Below are 17755 nucleotides of genomic sequence, written 5' to 3' on the forward strand. Positions count from 1 at the left end.
TCCCAAAGCCTTGCAGCCAAAAAGCATCTGAACAGCAGACTCCCAGCTCTGACTTTAACTCTGCTAACACTGCATTAAAAGAAGTCACCATCAAGTCGTAATCACAAGAAGACAGAACAAAAACCGAACTTACGTTAGCAGTGTTCACACTAACTTCAGTTGGCCTGGGACTTCTCACACCATGTGAAGTGTTGAGATATCCACTGCCGAAGGAGCAATTGGTAATTTTTTCACCAGTTTATGAACCTTACATCCCTCATCTCTGTTAACATGAGCCCAAACAAACTCCCTCCTTATTTTGGAGGAAATAAGGGGCTTTAGATTGTACAGGCTCACAGCTGGTTTTAATACCCTGCCCAGTAAATGACGGGAGCCTGTTCCCAATCAATGAGACACCTTATTTATTAACTGACTTATTCATAATTGTCCCCAGACCCGGCCCGACCACTTTTGGGCAGACCTGAGCGCCGAGGGCACCTCGAGGGTAGTTCTCGGCTCGACAAACCCCACTCCTACTCCTCATGGCCCGGGGAAAGGGGACGGGAATAGCCCCACTGCCTCGACGCGGCTGAGGGGAGAAGGCGGAGTCTCCCCTCATCCCGCCTCAGTCCCTCACGGCTGCGGCCCTCCCCTAGAGCGGCGGGCGCGGGCCGTCTTTCCTCCGGCTGGGGCGGCCACTGCCAGCCCTTTTTGCCCGCTGACAGTTGCTGTCGCTCGGCGCCCGCCGGTGCCGGAGAGAGCGAGGGCGCCCGTGCCCGAGGGCCGCCGCACTCGCCCCTTCTTCCCTCGCCGCTGCCGCGCGTGTGCCGTACCGAGCCGGCGGCTGCGGCGGCAGGCGGGGAAGCGCTCCTCACCGCTCCGCCTCCGATCGCCGCCCGCTGCGGGGATGTGTGATTGCCATGGCGAGGCGGCTCTTCCCGGGGGCCTGGCTCAGGAAACCCCACTACGCGCAGGTAGGCCGGTGGCGGGCCGTGGCAGCACCCTTTCCTTCCCGCTCGTACCCCCCTGCGAAGTTACCTCAGGAGCGGGCGCCCCCCGCAGGGCTCGCCGCTTTCCCCGGCCCGCCGCGGGTGCGGCCGGCGTTCGCTCGGCTGTGCAGCGGGGCTGAGACGCAAGCCGCGGCTGGCGGGCCCCGCGGCGGCGGGTCTCGGGGCACGGCAGCAGGTGGCGGGCGGCCTCGGCGGCAGTTGCCGCTGGTCTGATCGGGCCTCGCTTGCCGCCTCCGGCCCGCGTTGCTGGACCTGTTACTCGGCCGCCGGCTTCCCGGTCCCCACGGGGTTTGCAGTTGAGCAGCTACAGGTTACCAGGGCCCGGGGGAACTCTGGTGCTTCTCTCCACGTGTCCCTGCTTTACACCTGCGGCTGGTGCTGTGGACATTCATCCCACCCGGGGATGGACCAGAGTTTGCATGAACAGGCTCATTTATTTCACGTGTCCCGAAAGAATCGGTGTCCGGCACTTTCCTTTTGCTGTCGAGTAGTTATTTGCTCCATGCATTTGTGCATGCGTTCATAGACACACTTTTGTGTTTACCTACACCGGTACATGTTTGTATTACTTAAGCTGCCTTGGTAAGGATGCTTCTGTTTAAAGTACTGTGGTTACTATATAGTAGGAAGCTCTATGGTGAAATGTGAATTACAACGTAGTGGTACATTAGAGAGTTATTCTATGGGATTCCTTTTCATCTGTTGCATTATATTAACTAAAACGAGCATTTGTTGAGTTGGAGAGGATAAATAAAATGCTTACTTATACATGCTGCTTATGTGTCATCTGTTGATATCTTATGGACTTCTTTCTGATCACTGGATTAAAAGATGTGAACTTTATCCTGATGCATTTTAAAGTCTTGAATGTTTTAAGTCCTCACAGGGAGCTTTTACGATCTTATCTTTTTGGAAGTTCCTCAAATAGGATATAACATTTAAGAATTGTACAGATACGGGTATAATCTTACCCTCTTTAGTATTAGTTTTATAATATGTATCTGGGTCAGTACCACTTTAATTGATAGACCAGAAAATATTCCTCTCCATCTCTTACTGAAGTAGACCCTTGTACAGCATTTGGATTGTCACAGGAGAAAGCCTCTGATACAAATGGACATAATTGATAATCTACATGCCACCTTTCAAATTGGGGTTCTCCAGAATGTTTTTGCCCTGCTAAGTCACTGATCATTTTATGGCAATATCCAATAACATTCTTCTCCATTCTTCTTGTCAACGTTTATTTTAAGGCCTTTCACGCAAAACATTATTTCAAATTCTGCTGAGAAACAGGAAAACATCAAAATCATTCATTACAAATGCCAAAGTGGTAAGATACTTGCTTCTACAGGAGACTGAAAAAATATTTCTGACTGTGCTTTTCTATACTTTTTTATAGCTCCATGTAAATATTGTACAGATTTGGTTTAGGAAATCTAATAGTGGCTTTGTCAGTATCAACATATTTGTCTGTGTTAGACAGTAAATGTATGTTGATATTTGATACATCCATAGAATGGCAGCAAGCTATCAATGTATTGACTTTTCCTGCCACTGCATGTTACTGGTACATGACAAATGTAGCCATGGTTTAGCTATACTAATTGTTGAGGGCTTTATTGAGATTTGTCTCCAAAGAAGCCAATGTTCTCTAAGTAAATGATAGATGTTAACTCAGATGTAGCTACAAGCAAAATAAAGATATGTGTAGCATTGCTATGCCCTATTTCAAGTAGCACACTAGGGACGATAGTTGTACAATGGAAGGTATTGTTGAGTGACTTCCAGATGCTGTTGGCTGGTGTTCCAGACTGTTTGAAAATGGTGTTGTGGAGTGAGCTGATAGAACATCAGATTCTGCAAGATAGAGCTTAATACCTGCCCTAGCTTTCTTGTAAGAGGAACAGGATGATATGTGGTTTGCAACTGATACTCTGTGGCAAATATATTTTATTTTTATTATTATTGATTTTAATTTAGATGTTTGTAGCCAGAAGGATGTGCTGTTAAGTGTCAGCTCATGTAAAAGGAGCAGGGAGAACTCTTGGATATATCATCTAAACCCAAAACCTAATGGTTAGGGACCCACACAGACTATCTTTCACCACAAAACAGTAATTCTGAGATGCAGAGTTTTCCCATTGCTTAGGCTGCAGATCTGTAATAACAGAAAAGAAAACAAAACAAAGAAGTCAAGCCTGTCAAATTTAAATGCTACTAAATACCACCAAAGTATAATTAGATTTTTGATTTGACCAATTGATTTGACCAATCGATTTGACCAATCTTACAGTTGGGTGGTTAACACTGTTCACATTTTACATTTTACCAGGAGAGGTTAGTGTCCCAGATTTGGGAGACATTGTCCTCAAGTTCTTTCTGGTTAGTTAGCAATTGCATCACGAGGCTGAGGGTAAGCCAGCGGGATTGTGCATTACAATAACTGTGTAAAGAACATTCGTGTGCCTGGAAGGTTTCTGGCCTCTAGAGATTCTGGACCAAGTTTACAGACTCCTCAGACATGTCCTGTGGACTTGAGTATTGAACAAGAGACTATCTTCGGTGATCTAAAGAATAAGCATGTTTAAAAGCCCTATTTAACAGGGTTTTTCTATATAATCTCTTTCCTGTAAGATTCTGATATTTGGTGGTGGTAGTGTTTAACTTTTTAAGGAGAAACATTCTGTTTTCCATCTTGGCCATTATTTTATTTCAAAAGAGATTTCCAACTCTGTTTACTGTGTTTAGTTACTCAAGATACAAATAAAGTGCATGCATAATCTTAAGTGTGCACTGTCTGCTCTTAAAGGGGTGAATGTATCCGTACATGGCATCCATGGCAGCATGGGCTAATGATCTCAGACATCATGTCAGCCTACCTGAAATGCATCTTGCGATTCGTGAACCAACCTGAATAGAGAACAAAGCAGGATTCACTACATGATCAGCCTACAATTTTTGTTTGTTTGCTCTTTCCCATTGCTCGTATGTAAAACATGGAGTGAGCAACTCTCATTTGGAGAGGATTAGTGCAGTATGGTAATGTGGAATACTTTGCAGGATTAAGCTCTCTGTGCTATTCAACAAAGAAACACTTTCATACTCTTTAACCATAAAAACATTTTGAATAAAAAAAGTACACTTACCAAAACCTGGCAAGTTATGTTGCATTTTGATCTGCTTCTCTCCATATGCTTTGGAGTGCATCCAGGCTTGAGTTTTGCCAGAAGTGGTTTTCCAGTTCTGCTTCAGGGAATGAATGCCTACTTATTATTCAATGCATGTGACTTAGAATGTCCAAGCAATGGAAGAAGTTGACTCTGTAGTATCCTTTCAAGCATTACAAGTGCTTTCCCTCATCCCTGTGTTCTCTGGTTCATATTTAAAAGTCGTGGTGGAAGAGTGGAGCAGAAAAGAGTAATCCTGTTTCCTGGTTTTGAACACTTTCTTCCTTTTTAAATTATTTCTGAACTCTCAGTCCTTCTGTTGCCCTGAATATGCTGGGAATAAACCCTGAATATGCTAGGAATAAAAGTTTCCTAGTAGTTTGTCACAATTCCAAATCAAGTCTGTCTGTACATATTGCTTCCTAATCTCTGTCTGGGACTTTTTGCACAGAGAAGAAACAGAGCATGTGTGCAGTAGATCTGCTGTATTCAGGGTGCATTACAGCACATGTCACCTAACCAGACTCAGTAAACCTGTGCCCCTGCTGCATTAGTACAGCATGTGCACATCAGTTCTGACGCTTCCTAGATGAAGTGAGATAAGTGTGTATACACTCACAGACCAGTTCTGGGAATGGAAGCTTGATAGGGAGAATGTATGGGAAGAAATCAAATAATGATTGGGCCTTTTGTGGCATGTAATAAGGAAGTCCTTATTAGAAAAGTAATTACTTTTGAATCAAAGAGAGTGGAACTTGTCGTCTTCTGTAAGCGGATATATGCTCTTGTCCATGTTCTGAACTGGCAGGTTGTCAGTCATCTGCAAGTCAAAAGCTATGTGACTGCATTGGCATCAGGCTGAGCCCAAAATAAATCTAACTGCTCTGGAACTTCCTGCCAAGTATACGGTGTAGTCAGTTGGCATTTGGGGAGGATTTTCTGTTCCAAACACATTCTCGTTTTGCCTGAGGAGAAGGACAAATTTGAATAAATGCATGTGTACAGTATTCTGTTCTGTACTGTGAGTATGGTCAATACTCTGGAGTGGTCTTGAGATCTGCAGACGTCTGGTGGTCTCCGAGATCATATTAAATGGTATGTATTTAATAAAAAATAGCATTAAATAGCACTTTAGTTTAAAGTTTAGTATTGTAATTATTCTATGATTCTATTATTATAAAGGTTTGTGGAAGGAGTCAGCAAGAAACTTTGAGGAATGAAGAGGGTTTGTTGTCCCAGAAGCTTTGGTTCCCAAGCAGTTTTTATGGATGAAACAGCTTTGCCTTAAACTGTCACATTTATTTCTATTCTCGTTCTCTGATTTTACCAGTAGTTGTGTGTGCTATATTATTTGTATTCTACAATATTAGGCTTATTAAAAATAGTTGAAAAACCCCAAACAACATAAAACTGTCCCTAAAGGAAATCAATGTATCTTATTTTTAAAATAGATGAAAGATAATCATTAGCACTTACTTCCTATAATTTCTGATTCATAGGAGCTTCCTCTTATGTATGTGTGGGGGAATACCAAAGAAAGTTGATTTATTAGAGGTTTCAGTGATCCTATTTTAAGAGCAAACATTCTGTAGAGAAGCATCTTGTGACAGGCTTTAGGAAGACCATTGTCAGAATTGTCTGTAGAAATGAGGATGTGATAATGTCATTTTTAGTTTTCCCTGTAGGTGTTCTGAGGTATTTTGTGAGGCCCTGGGTAATTAAATAGTTATGAAAAGTTCACTTCTAAAAACATAGTAAAATTGAAAGAAAGCAACTGCTTTATTTGGTTTTTGCTATTCAAACTGCCCCAAGCATCCTGCCCTCCCCAGACTTACTTTCCAGACTGACTGCAGCTGTGGAATAATAATCATTAATATATTTGCATTTAGTATCTGTAAGTGACATTTGTGTTCTTCTTGTGGTTGCTTGGTTATAATAATCTGCAACCCATGGAGTTTTTTGGAAGTTTTATGACTTGTCTCACACAGATGTTGCTCAAATCTCTGAGAACTGCCTGCTGTTATATTTGGTATCCTTTGCTATTCTTGGGTAGAATTTCACATGATAAAAGAAGTTCTCATGCTACTTTGAGTCTCTGAAAATGTGTGTGATGGAGTTAGAGATCCAGACTTAGCTTCTGTAAGCTGGAAAGCCCTGGACAACGTGCTGGTATGTTGAAGTAAACATAACCATGAACTCTGTATTGATGCAGTTTTTGTTGTGTAGTTTCTATGTGTGGTGTTAGGTATCCAGATGTGGAATGTATTTCAAATTTGTGATAGTTTCTGGCAAATCATATGTCTCTTTAAAGGATAAAACTATAAACTGTATTTAAGACAAAGTGCTTAAAGTTGCCCAGAAGGCTTGGTGCTTATCGGAAGAAAGGAGGTGTCTTGCTATAGCTTCAGCCTTGATTTGATTACTTTGGTTTGAGGCGGTACCCATTTTATAATAACAGCAAAATTTCCCCTTATGTTCCTTGTTTCCTAACAACAGAACTTGAAGGAAATATTTGGAATGCAATGTAGAGTGCAACATGGGGTGAACTGAGACTTGGACCATATGAATAGGTCCCCTATAGCCAACCCCATGATGGTAAATATTGATGTTCATGCATGTGTTTCTTTGGCACAGGATCTTAGCATTGTTGAGATGCAAGTTAAGTTCTTTTATACTCTAAGAATAAATGCTCTGGATGTGGTTTGTTTATAGATAGCAGTCTTGACAAGGAAAAAAAGTAGGAAATGAATTGAATACATTTTGAGTTGACTTGATCCCCACCCCAAGATTTGCATAGTCCATCCTGCCTTTGTGTTGCAGCCTGCCCTTTTGTGGCTAGAAACTTAAATGTTTTTAAAGATTTAAATTATGCTGCTTACGTTGGAAACTTTTTAAGCTTATTTTTAACTTTCTGAAGGAAATAGCTCTTAGACTTGTGTGAAGAATGAGACCCATAGAGAAAGTGTTTCCTTCAAGAAGGTGCAGGGGTATGTCAAGATACAAGGTAGCTTCCGGTAGGTTTCAGTAAAAGTGGGAGAGTGAGCCTGCCCTCATACCTTAGCTGTTCCAGCTCACTATTTGTTTGACTACTGGGAACTTCCAGTGAAAATCTTGTTTCATGAAGAAGATGATTCTCAGAGTATGAGACCTGTCTGTGTTTGCTTCTACAGACTTCTGCTGTGTGGTGGTAACCTTCAGTAGATGATTTGGGTGAGTGTGTGGAAGTGGGAATAATGGGCAGCAGTTTGCTCAGTTGACTAGAAGTCAATCCTGACAAAAAGATGAGTAAAAAACCCTAATGAACATGCGTTTGTTGCATAGTTATCAATAATTGAGTCTGAACTGATTATATCAAAGTACCATGCTTTAATTACAAACAGCTTTTGTATGTTCAGATGCTGCTGTTGTGCTTGCAGAGACAAAGAAGGTCATTTTTTCAGTTTGGTGCTGTATCAACTGTTTCTTGCAGAAACATTAGGCCAAAGTTAAAATAGATGATTGACTCAAGTGGTTTGATAATTCCAGTAACTGTACTACAGAGCACATAGTGATGGTATTACTATGTTGAAACCAGAAAAAAAAATACAGACTAGGATATGAAGCCATGAGGTTTTAGGTGGTATAAGAACAAATAAAAAGAAGTTATTACAGAAGACATTGAACCTGCATGACTATAATATAGTAGTTCTTATTTTTAAGTACTAAAACTATTATGTATGCTCTGTCCTTCAACCAACAGAAAGTATGAAGGAAGCAAGGAAAAAAACATGCTGTATTCTCTAGATGAGAAAAAAAAGTCTGTGTGCTCACAACTGATCCAGATCAGTCAGTCTCTTAATCCTGTACTTTAAATGTTTTTGATCTACTGGTTTGGTTCACATTCCAGTTCAAAACTGTGTTTCAAGAGACCTCTGCTGGAGGGCTGCCTCAGAGCTGGTAACCTGGTCTTGCCGGGGTGGATCTGCTGAGGAAGAATAGATGTCTCTGGTTTTGGTTTGGTTTGGTTTCTGTAGTGTGGGTGTAAGAACTAACCTATGCAAAGAATCCATCTGCCCTGTTTACAGATTTCCTTTGGTTCTGGAAGTGAGAACAGGGAGAGGGACGTTCTCCCCCTCGTGCTTTGCCATGGTGCCTATGCTGGTTTCCCAGAGCTGTGAAAAAAGGATGCCCGTGGATGATAAGTGCATTTTGTACACAAGCAGTAGTACAGAAAAGGATTCTGAAGTAGGAGAGTTGTGCTGGAGAATTGAAGTGGATGAGGCACTGAGTAGTGCTGGAAACTTACTTGAGTATGGAAGACAGGCAGTGGAGGAAGATGGTAAGCATTGCAGAATCAGGTGGAAATAGACTGGAAATAACTGGAAGAAAAAGAATAGCAGATAATGTGAGTTTCAAGAGGGGGATGCTCAGACTGGCTGAGAGAACACTTTGTGATGGGTAGTGGGAAGGAAAAACTAGTGAGGATTGTAATTACTAAATGCAGAAAATGGTCTGGAAGAAAGAATAGAGAGTGAATTCACCTGAGCTTGAACTAAGATTTCAGTTCTCTTGTACAGGGGATGGTGTGGGTTTTGTGAACTCATTGGTAAAGTACTGGTTCTCACTTACTGCTAGGTCACATGTAGGATGACTTACTGCTTTCATCAGTTCAAGTAGTGTGGTTTGGAGGAAAGTTTGTGATGCAGTATGCTGTAAGTATGTAGGTATGATGGTTCATCTTTTTTTAAGCTAGGAAATTGCACTAAGTCATAGAATCATAGAATAGTTAGGGTTGGAAAGGACCTTAAGATCATCCAGTTCCAACCCCCCTGTCATGGGCAGGGACACCTCACACTAAACCGTATCACCCAAGGCTTCATCCAACCTGGCCTTGAACACTGCCAGGAATGGAGCATTCACAACCTCCCTGGGCAACCCATTCCAGTGCCTCACCACCCTAACAGGAAAGAATTTCTCACTTATATCCAATCTAAACCTCTGCTGTTTAAGTTTCAACCCGTTACCACTTGTCCTATCACTGCAGTCCCTAATGAAGAGTCTCTCACCAGCATCCCTGCAGGCCCCCTTCAGATACTGGAAGGCTGCTATGAGGTCTCCATGCAGCCTTCTCTTCTCCAGGCTGAACAGCTCCAACTTTCTCAGCCTGTCTTCATATGGGAGGTGCTCCAACCCCTGATCATCCTCATGGCCTCCTCTGGACTTGTTCTAACAGTTCCATGTCCTTTTTATGTTGAGGACACCAGAACTGAACACAATACTGCAAGTGAGGTCTCACGAGAGCAGAGCAGAGGGGCAGGATCACCTCCTTCGACCTGCTGGTCATGCTCCTTTTGATGCAGCCCAGGATATGTTTGGCTTTCTGGGCTGTAAGCGCACCCTGCAGCCGGCTCATGTTCATTTTCTCATTGACCAACACCCCCAAGTCATTCTCTGAATCTGTTCTCTGCCCAACCTGTAGCTGTGCCTGGGATTGCTCTGACCCAGGTGTAGGACCTTGCACTTGGCATGGTTAAACTTCCTGAGGTTGGCATCAGCCCGCCTCACAAGTGTGTCGAGGTCCCTCTGGATGGCATTCCTTCCCTCTAGCATATCAACAGAACCACACAGCTTGGTGTCATCGGCAAACTTGCTGAGGACGCACTCAATCCCACTGTCCATGTCACAGACAAAGATGTTAAACAAGACCGGTGCCAACACCGATCCCTGAGGGACACCACTTGTTACTGGTTTCCAGCCAGACATTGAGCTGTTGACCACAACTCTTTGCATGCGGCCATCCAGCCAGTTCTTTATCCGAGAGGTTCACCTATCAAATTGATGTCTCCAAGTCCTGCTAGTACATCATTCCAGTAGTGTTCTTTCAGTAGGAAAGGCATTTCTCTTTCATGGAATCCCATTTTTTTTATGCTACCCAGCCCCTTGCTATCAGTTTTGTTTCTTGGCTGTTCTGTCCTCCCTACCCCCAGCTTCCTTACACATTTTCTAAGCTGTTTCTAGATGTGCTGTAAACCACACAGCATTACTGTTGGTCTCCTTTTTGTACTCCATCCAGTTTGTATCCATACTGTGAATACTGAGCTTTAGAGGAAATTACATGTTACTCCAACTAAGGTCTTTGTGGCTCTGAGGAAAATAGAAATTATTTCTGCCTTACAACATTCTCAATGTAATACCATCAAAGAAGAACTGCTTGAAGGAACTATCTAGTCAAGATTTATCACCAGAATACAAGCAGTTAGTTGTATCTATCTCTGTTTAACTATGTAGTTTTAAGATAGGTCAAGTGAGTGTGCGTGAAGGAGGGAAGGAATAGGGATGCACAGCTGGGGCACACAGCAGGACCATAGCTGCATGGATTGGAATCACCTTTGGGTGTTTTGGAACTGACCTTTCTTGGACTATTTCTTCAAAGAGAAAAGGGTGTAATGCGTGCTGGTTGTCTGTCATGTTTTTATAAGTATTCATAAATTACTGTAGTATCTCTAGTTAAAAAACCCTGACTTACTTACATTTACTCTGTTCTGTTTTCCCTCCATTTTAAAGCTGGTTAATATTGTTCATTCTGTTGCTATCTTATGGAACCTGCATCTTCTCTGTCAGGTCTCTCTCCATCAGCTTTCCAAGCTTTCAGCTCATGGCTGAGTTTGCTCTGAATTGGCTTCATGTTTTCCATTTTATTTTTCTCACCTTACCTCTTGACTGTTCAAAATCAAACATTTGCTCGGTTTCAAAAAGTTGTCCTGGAGATAGAAATCCTCAGACGTAGATAGGATGCAAATGGCTTTACTTGTGTGTTTAACACTGTCCCATTACTAGCCTCAGCCCTGATTTGGAGGCACCAAGGGAATGAGGCATTTCAAGCTCCTGCTTACAGAAGGTTCACTTCTCCAAGGTGTATCTCTCAGACACTTCTAGCAGTAACATAGTGATGCCTGTGATGAGCTTTCAGTTACTAGTGGCTAAGAAAGCTTTTTATTGTGAAGAAAATGTGATCTGAATCAACAGCTTGAGCAGCAGTATTTATTTGGCACTGATAATTCCTTGATGGGATTTTTTTTTTGGTCAAAGCAAGTTCTTCTGGAGGAAGAAGGGAGCACATTTGGGATATAAATTGTATGTTCTCACTCTTTGATGGCATCTACTTGTATCTGTTGCTGAAGATCAGAATACTAACAGAAATTGATATCATACTGACCTACACACTTGTATCCTGTTGCTAAAGCTAATCATTAATTTCTATTTCTTTTCTAATCCTTATGTATGAAAACCAAATTGTTAGCACACCAGACCAGGAGGGAAAAACTATATCAAAATGTGCCTCCTCCCTTACAAGGCACTTAGCTGTCCCTGAATTCTTCATTTATAAATACTTTTTCTTTCCTCTGTCCCTAGTGAAGAAAGTAAATATGAGGTCACAGAAGCAGCAGGAAAGTCTTGCATGCAGTTATGGGGAAGACCCCTAAAGGCAAGGCTAGTCCAGAGGAATTTTACTTGCATAATTAAATGGTATCCTTTCAAGGAAGGTTGATTTTGATCAAAATGAGGATCTATCACCTTTTCTTCTATTTATTTATATCTTGATTTTTATTCTACTTACATAAGTCAAACTGACCTCCCCTGCCAGTTCTGCTCACTGAAGGGAGCAAATGTTCCATGTAATGCAGTCTGCTTATTTTATCACTGTGGAAGTCAGATTCTTAAAGGTGAAATAGTAAATCATGTTTGTTCCTATCATTCTGACTGCTGCTGCATGAATTACAGAGATTTTTTTTTCTCTTTTGTATCCTTTAGGTACGTTTCTCATATATGCGGATGAAGTATCTCTTCATCTCTTGGTTAGTAGTATTTGTTGGCAGCTGGATTACATATGTTCAGTACTCCACCTACACAGAACTATGCAGAGGACATGACTGTAGGAAAATAATAGTAAGTATATTTAGCATAGCTTTCTTAAGTGTTTGTCCTGAGTAATTCCACAGTCAATTCAGTCAGTGCAATATGTAAATTAACCAAAATGCAATATTCCAGCATGTTGAAGATTGTATCTTCAGTGACAGATAAAACCAGTTATGCTTCTTAACCTTGTTTTGGCGTGGGGATAGTAAAGTTGTTTTCTGAGGTTTTTCTTTCAAGTGCTGGGTGTTGAGAGAGATGCAGCTGTTGCCTCCTCTCCTGGGAAATTTGTTAAATTCTTTTCTCCCTGTTTGTTTCAGTGTGATAAATACAAGACTGGAGTTATTGATGGGTCAGCATGTAGCAGTCTTTGTGCTAAAGAAACACTGTATTTTGGAAAATGTTTGTCAACAAAGCCCAATAACCAGGTAAGGCTTTACTCACCCAACCTGGTTTTATCATTTCCCACGGAAATATCATGGTCTGGAACATCCAGTAGACCTTTGTATCAGCAAGCTGTATCTGTTTAATACAGATTATTTCAAACTGTATTTGCTGTGATGTGCAAGCATGTTTTTTTAATATATATATGTGTGTGTGCGTTTATACCTATATGTAGAATATATAGGTATAATGTTATTGATAACAGAGTATATATCATATGCACATACATATAATACACCTTTATATAATATATTGTTCCGATAAGTAGATGGGTATAATTTTATACTACACGTACATTTTAGAAACACATATATAAAAAATACACTTTCTGACACAGTAACTATACTTTTGTACAGCATACTACTACTCTGCTATCCTGCTTCCCAAATAAAAGAAGCAGCCTCTTAACAACCTTTGCATACTACTACTATAGTAGTAATGCCAAGAAACTGTTAATCAAGCTGTCTTTGTATTTATCAGTGTAGTGTCTCTTACATACCTTCAGTAGTGTACTGAAATTGCCATTTGAATGTGTTCTGGGCGTTTTCTGCAGACAGGCCTCAGTTTTCTGTGTTGCTACTTGACTCCTGAAGCAGTGGTTGGAGTACAGATGGTCTTTAGATAATGGACTTCTACAGAGTTTTTTACGTTTTTTCCCTGTTTTCCTGCATAGATGTATTTAGGAATCTGGGGAAATCTGCAAGGTGTTATAAAATGCCAGACGGAAGAAGCTGCTCAGCTTGATCTTGGTACTGACCCAGAACCAAGGAAGGAAATAGTCCTATTTGATAAACCAACAAGAGGAACCACTGTTGAGAAATTCAAAGAAATGGTATATAGTCTTTTTAAGGTAAGTTCATGTTTGTTTATACTGTTTTGACAGAAAGGCTTATTTTCCTTCAGCTGGAGAGAATACCTGATAATATGAGCCTTGTTCAACTACATATTAAAAAGATAATCAGCACAAAAATAGTTTTTTCCCAGAGGTATTTATCTTGAAGTAAGTAATTATCAGGTTTTTTCCTTACTTCTTAATAGATGGAACCTGGGATACATCTTTCATGTCTACAGATTTCACTTGTATAGAAATACAAGTGTGGTAAAAATACCGTTTTGTTTGGGGTTTTTTTGCTGCTTTTGGGTTTACTGTAACCAAGTACAAAGACTGAAGCACAGTTTGAAAACTGTTTGTGCTTGGGAACAGTGAGTATGTTAACAAAGCAGCAGGAATCTCTCTTAACCAGAACGACCAGTCATACTTTTCCCAGTGCCTTCTGTTATATTAATGTGAAACATATTTCCAGTACCTTAGTGCAACCCCAGAATTTTTGTAACTAGGCACTTTTGATGCTTTGATATCTTTGGTGATGGAAATAATGCTGTTCTAGCTGAAATACACAGGTATCACATGTGTACACATGCACACACATGTAACACTCTGTAAAGCTGATGACAGTTATGCATTACAGTAGCTTTGTCTCTTAAGGATGGGTGAACAGGTGTTTTAGAGTAGTTTCTTAGGAGAATTTGGGAAATGTTTATCTTGCCTTTCTGTGTGTATTGGTGGTAGTTGAAAATGCAACAGTTTTGATACCAGCAATGGCTTCTTTCTCTGTACTGATAGAATGGAGGTGGTTATATCAAGTAATGAAATTAAAGATTTCAGTATGCTTATCCTATGGGATTTGTACCCAGTGTGTCCTGGTATTTTATAGTTGGCCATTATCAGCTGACAACTAAATTTGATCTAAAGCTTGGAATTCTACATACTTTTTCTAAGAGAATATTTAACAAGCTACTTGATACAGGTTTTCTAAAGACTGCCCTAACCAAGAACAGTGTTTGAATTCTAATATTTGCATTTTGAAACACACAGAACACTAGCACTTTAAGAAGATCATATACTTGATACCTTTGAAAACAGAAAAAGGAGGCTCTTCAGGGATGTCATAGCAAGTCCTGTAACATCTATAACCAGTGGAAACTAGAACATAATGTACCCGTACCATACTATCTGTAGGAGTAGAAAGACAGGAGGTAAAACGACAAGTGGATTTTTGATAGTTAATGAAAGGATATTTAATCTTTTTCATTTGTTGCTTTCAGGCCAAATTAGGTGAACAAGGAAATCTTTCAGAACTGGTTAATCTCATCCTCTCTTTTGCTGATGGAAACAAGGATGGTAGAGTTTCTTTGCCGGAGGCAAAATCTGCATGGGCACTGCTGCAGCTAGATGAGTTTCTGTTAATGGTGATCTTGCAGGATAAAGAACATACTCCCAAGTTGATGGGGTTTTGTGGGAATCTCTATGTGACCGAAAGAGTTGAATATACCTCCCTCTATGGAATCAGCCTTCCGTGGATTATAGAACTTTTCATTCCCTCTGGCTTCAGAAGAAGCATGGACCAGTGGTTTACTCCATCATGGCCAAGAAAAGCAAAAATAGCCATAGGGCTTTTAGAATTTGTGGAAGATATTTTTCATGGGCCTTATGGAAACTTTCTTATGTGCGATATGAGTGCCAAAAACTTGGGATATAATGATAAATACGATTTGAAAATGATAGACATGAGAAAAATTGTGCCAGAAATGAACCTGAAGGAAATAATTAAAGATCGCCAGTGTGAATCAGATTTGGACTGTATTTATGGTACAGACTGTAGAACTCTATGCGACCAAAGCAAAATGAGATGTACCACGGAAGTAATTCAGCCAAACTTGGCAAAAGCCTGTCAGCTACTTAAAGACTATCTGCTTCGTGGTGCACCTTCTGATATTCATGAAGAACTAGAAAAACAATTGTACTTGTGTATTGCCCTGAAAGTGACAGCAAATCAGATGGAGATGGAACATTCCTTAATACTCAATAACTTGAAAACTTTACTGTGGAAGAAGATTTCCCATACAAACGATTCTTAGCTTCTCTGCCAGCAGAAGAGAATTGATGCCTGCCACTGGAGTGGCCCACCCTGTTTGGTAAAAACTAACTCAGCATTTTTTAAAGATGGTTCTTTACTCAGATTTAATTAAAGACTCTTAACTCTTACCCTTGAGTCAGTACCTTGTGACAGGGCTTCTCAAAGAAGGAACGTGCCACTGAATGATCTGGTGTTCTAGTGCTGTGTTACGGAAACAAAACCCCTGCATGCTTGACTGTTCTGTGCACTTTGTCAGATCTTGAACAGGCTGAAAGTATTCTCTGTGCCACCACATCAACTGATGGAACATCATAGGATCCTGTGAAAACCATTGCTCACTTGTGAAATACCTATGAAAGAAAGGTCATTATCCCAAGTAGTTTGATGAAGCACTACCACTACTGCAAGTAACGTGTCCTGAGTCCAAGCTGCTGTTGTGGATGAACTGAACTGTGAGACTGAAGTTTACTAATACCTTGGCATGGCAGAATTTGCACATTAATAGTTTTTAAACTGTGGAAAATTAGAGTTTTCTTCTAAGACTGACAGATTATGAGAGTTAAATCAGATTCTGTTTACACCTTGTTACCTCATGCTTGAATCTTGAATGTTTAAGTAGTTAACACTTCTTAAGCCCTTATACAGTGAACCATGCTGGGAGCCAAGAATTTTAGAGTGCGTTATTTCTAAAATTCATATATGTAGGCTAACAGCAATATCAGCATCTGTTTCAAAAAAAATCCCAACAATCCTGTGTTGTACCTCAGTTGAAACCTTTGACCTAAATTAAGCTTTAGCAAATACTGAAAAGTAAGGAGTTTGTGGAATAAGCTATCATATGAGGACTTAATTTTTTAAAATACTGGATTTTAAAATGTCCAAACAGTGAAAAGAGGAAGGTTGCATAGTGTAGGAGTCTGCTGTATAACATGTGAAACAATTAATAGCTGTGGAAAGTCTTGACTCTTCACTGTCCCTCCAAATCTAGCTAGACTTGTACTTAGATCCTCTTGAACTATTGAGGGAAGTATGTAAGCCAGAGCTAGAGCTAACCTTTAGGAACAGAAGCTGGATTGTTCAGGATCATGGAATATTGCCTAAATGTTCCACCTCATTCTTAGCTGTTACCAGGCTCTAGTGTATTACTGTTCTTTTCTAGCAGCATCTATGAGTCACTGGTAGGTCTCAAGTCATCAGTAAATAACCACTACCTGATCCTGGCACTCCACCTGGCATGACCACTATACCACCTTTAATCTGCATCGTTTCTCAGATCGACATCTATGTTCACAATTTTGCAGAGTAGGTGTCCATAAAACACCTTAATACTGTCCTCAAAAACACCTGTTAATGTTTAATTTATAAGTGCTTTAGGTATGAAGTAGTTCTATCTTTAATGATTTTAATGGCAGTCATCCACATCCTTCTAAATGCTGTCCCCTTCATTCATTTTCAGAGGTAAGCAGTACAAGCTTTCTTTAAATATTTGAAAGGTTGTTACTGCTTTTAGGTATCCTCTATTAAACGCATTCCTTGAATGGTTAAACTGAAATACAGAACCACCAAAGTAATTTCTCCATTCCATATGTAACAGTGTGCAGCTTGGGTTGAGAGTGTACTGCTCTGTAAACATCAGATTTTTAAAGAATTATTCTGCTAATTATTTTAAGTTGCTGTCCTCCAACCATGAGCTAGAAACCATTTGTAGCCAGCAACGCACTCAAGTGTAAAGTGGCCATGTTCTTGGTGGAAAAATTGCTACTAGGTTTTGGGCAGAGATTATTGAATCTGAACTGTTGGGTATTTTAAACAACTGGAAAACATGTTTTAATAGTGGTTTCTTGTATAGAACCTTCATTTTTATTGCTGTTGCATCAAGTTGGAGCTTTCATTGGAAAAAAAAATACATTGTTTACAATATATCACAGGCCTCCTTTTCTCTTTCCATAGCAGTACTTAATATCTATCAGCATCTTAAAGCAAAACATTCCTCCATGTAGCCTACTTATCTCATGTTTTAACTGTGCAGACAACTTCAGTGAGTCTAATGGAAAACAAGTAAGTAAGTGCCTATGAAATTAAGATACAGAAGAAAATAAGAGTTATGGGCCAGTCGGCCTCTGTATCTAAGCATGTATATGCAACTTGAAAGTGAACTCTCTTGTCTAAACACTACATCATGGAAGTATTCAGCTTAAGACAGTACTTGTTTCAGTAGCAATCAGAGCTTAGAGCTGAGTGCAAAGTACTTACTTCAGTTACCTGAGGAAGCTTAAATACTTCAACTAGACATTTATTCCTCTATCAGCTAGTTCAGTCACAGCAGGCAGTGTTGCTGTTT

At 40.5% G+C, this 17755-nt stretch overlaps 1 protein-coding gene across 2 annotated transcripts; it reads left to right on the forward strand.

Moving 5' to 3' along the window:
- The first annotated feature begins 645 nt into the window (after window positions 1-645).
- On the forward strand, window positions 646-17332 carry DIPK1A (divergent protein kinase domain 1A). 2 transcript variants are annotated; one of them, XM_005153925.3, is made up of 5 exons: window positions 646-953; window positions 11951-12085; window positions 12373-12480; window positions 13170-13346; window positions 14603-17332. In XM_005153925.3, the coding sequence occupies exons 1-5, from the start codon at window positions 900-902 to the stop codon at window positions 15413-15415; spliced, it is 1287 nt and encodes a 428-aa protein (XP_005153982.1). In that variant the 5' UTR covers window positions 646-899; the 3' UTR covers window positions 15416-17332. The 2 variants fall into 2 exon arrangements, with proteins under 2 accessions (XP_005153982.1, XP_030908865.1); XM_031053005.2 differs by lacking the exon at window positions 646-953 and adding an exon at window positions 8372-8477.
- The last annotated feature ends 423 nt before the right edge of the window (window positions 17333-17755 follow it).

The sequence above is a fragment of the Melopsittacus undulatus genome, chromosome 6 (assembly GCF_012275295.1).
Source record: "Melopsittacus undulatus isolate bMelUnd1 chromosome 6, bMelUnd1.mat.Z, whole genome shotgun sequence".
Lineage (NCBI taxonomy): Eukaryota > Metazoa > Chordata > Aves > Psittaciformes > Psittaculidae > Melopsittacus > Melopsittacus undulatus.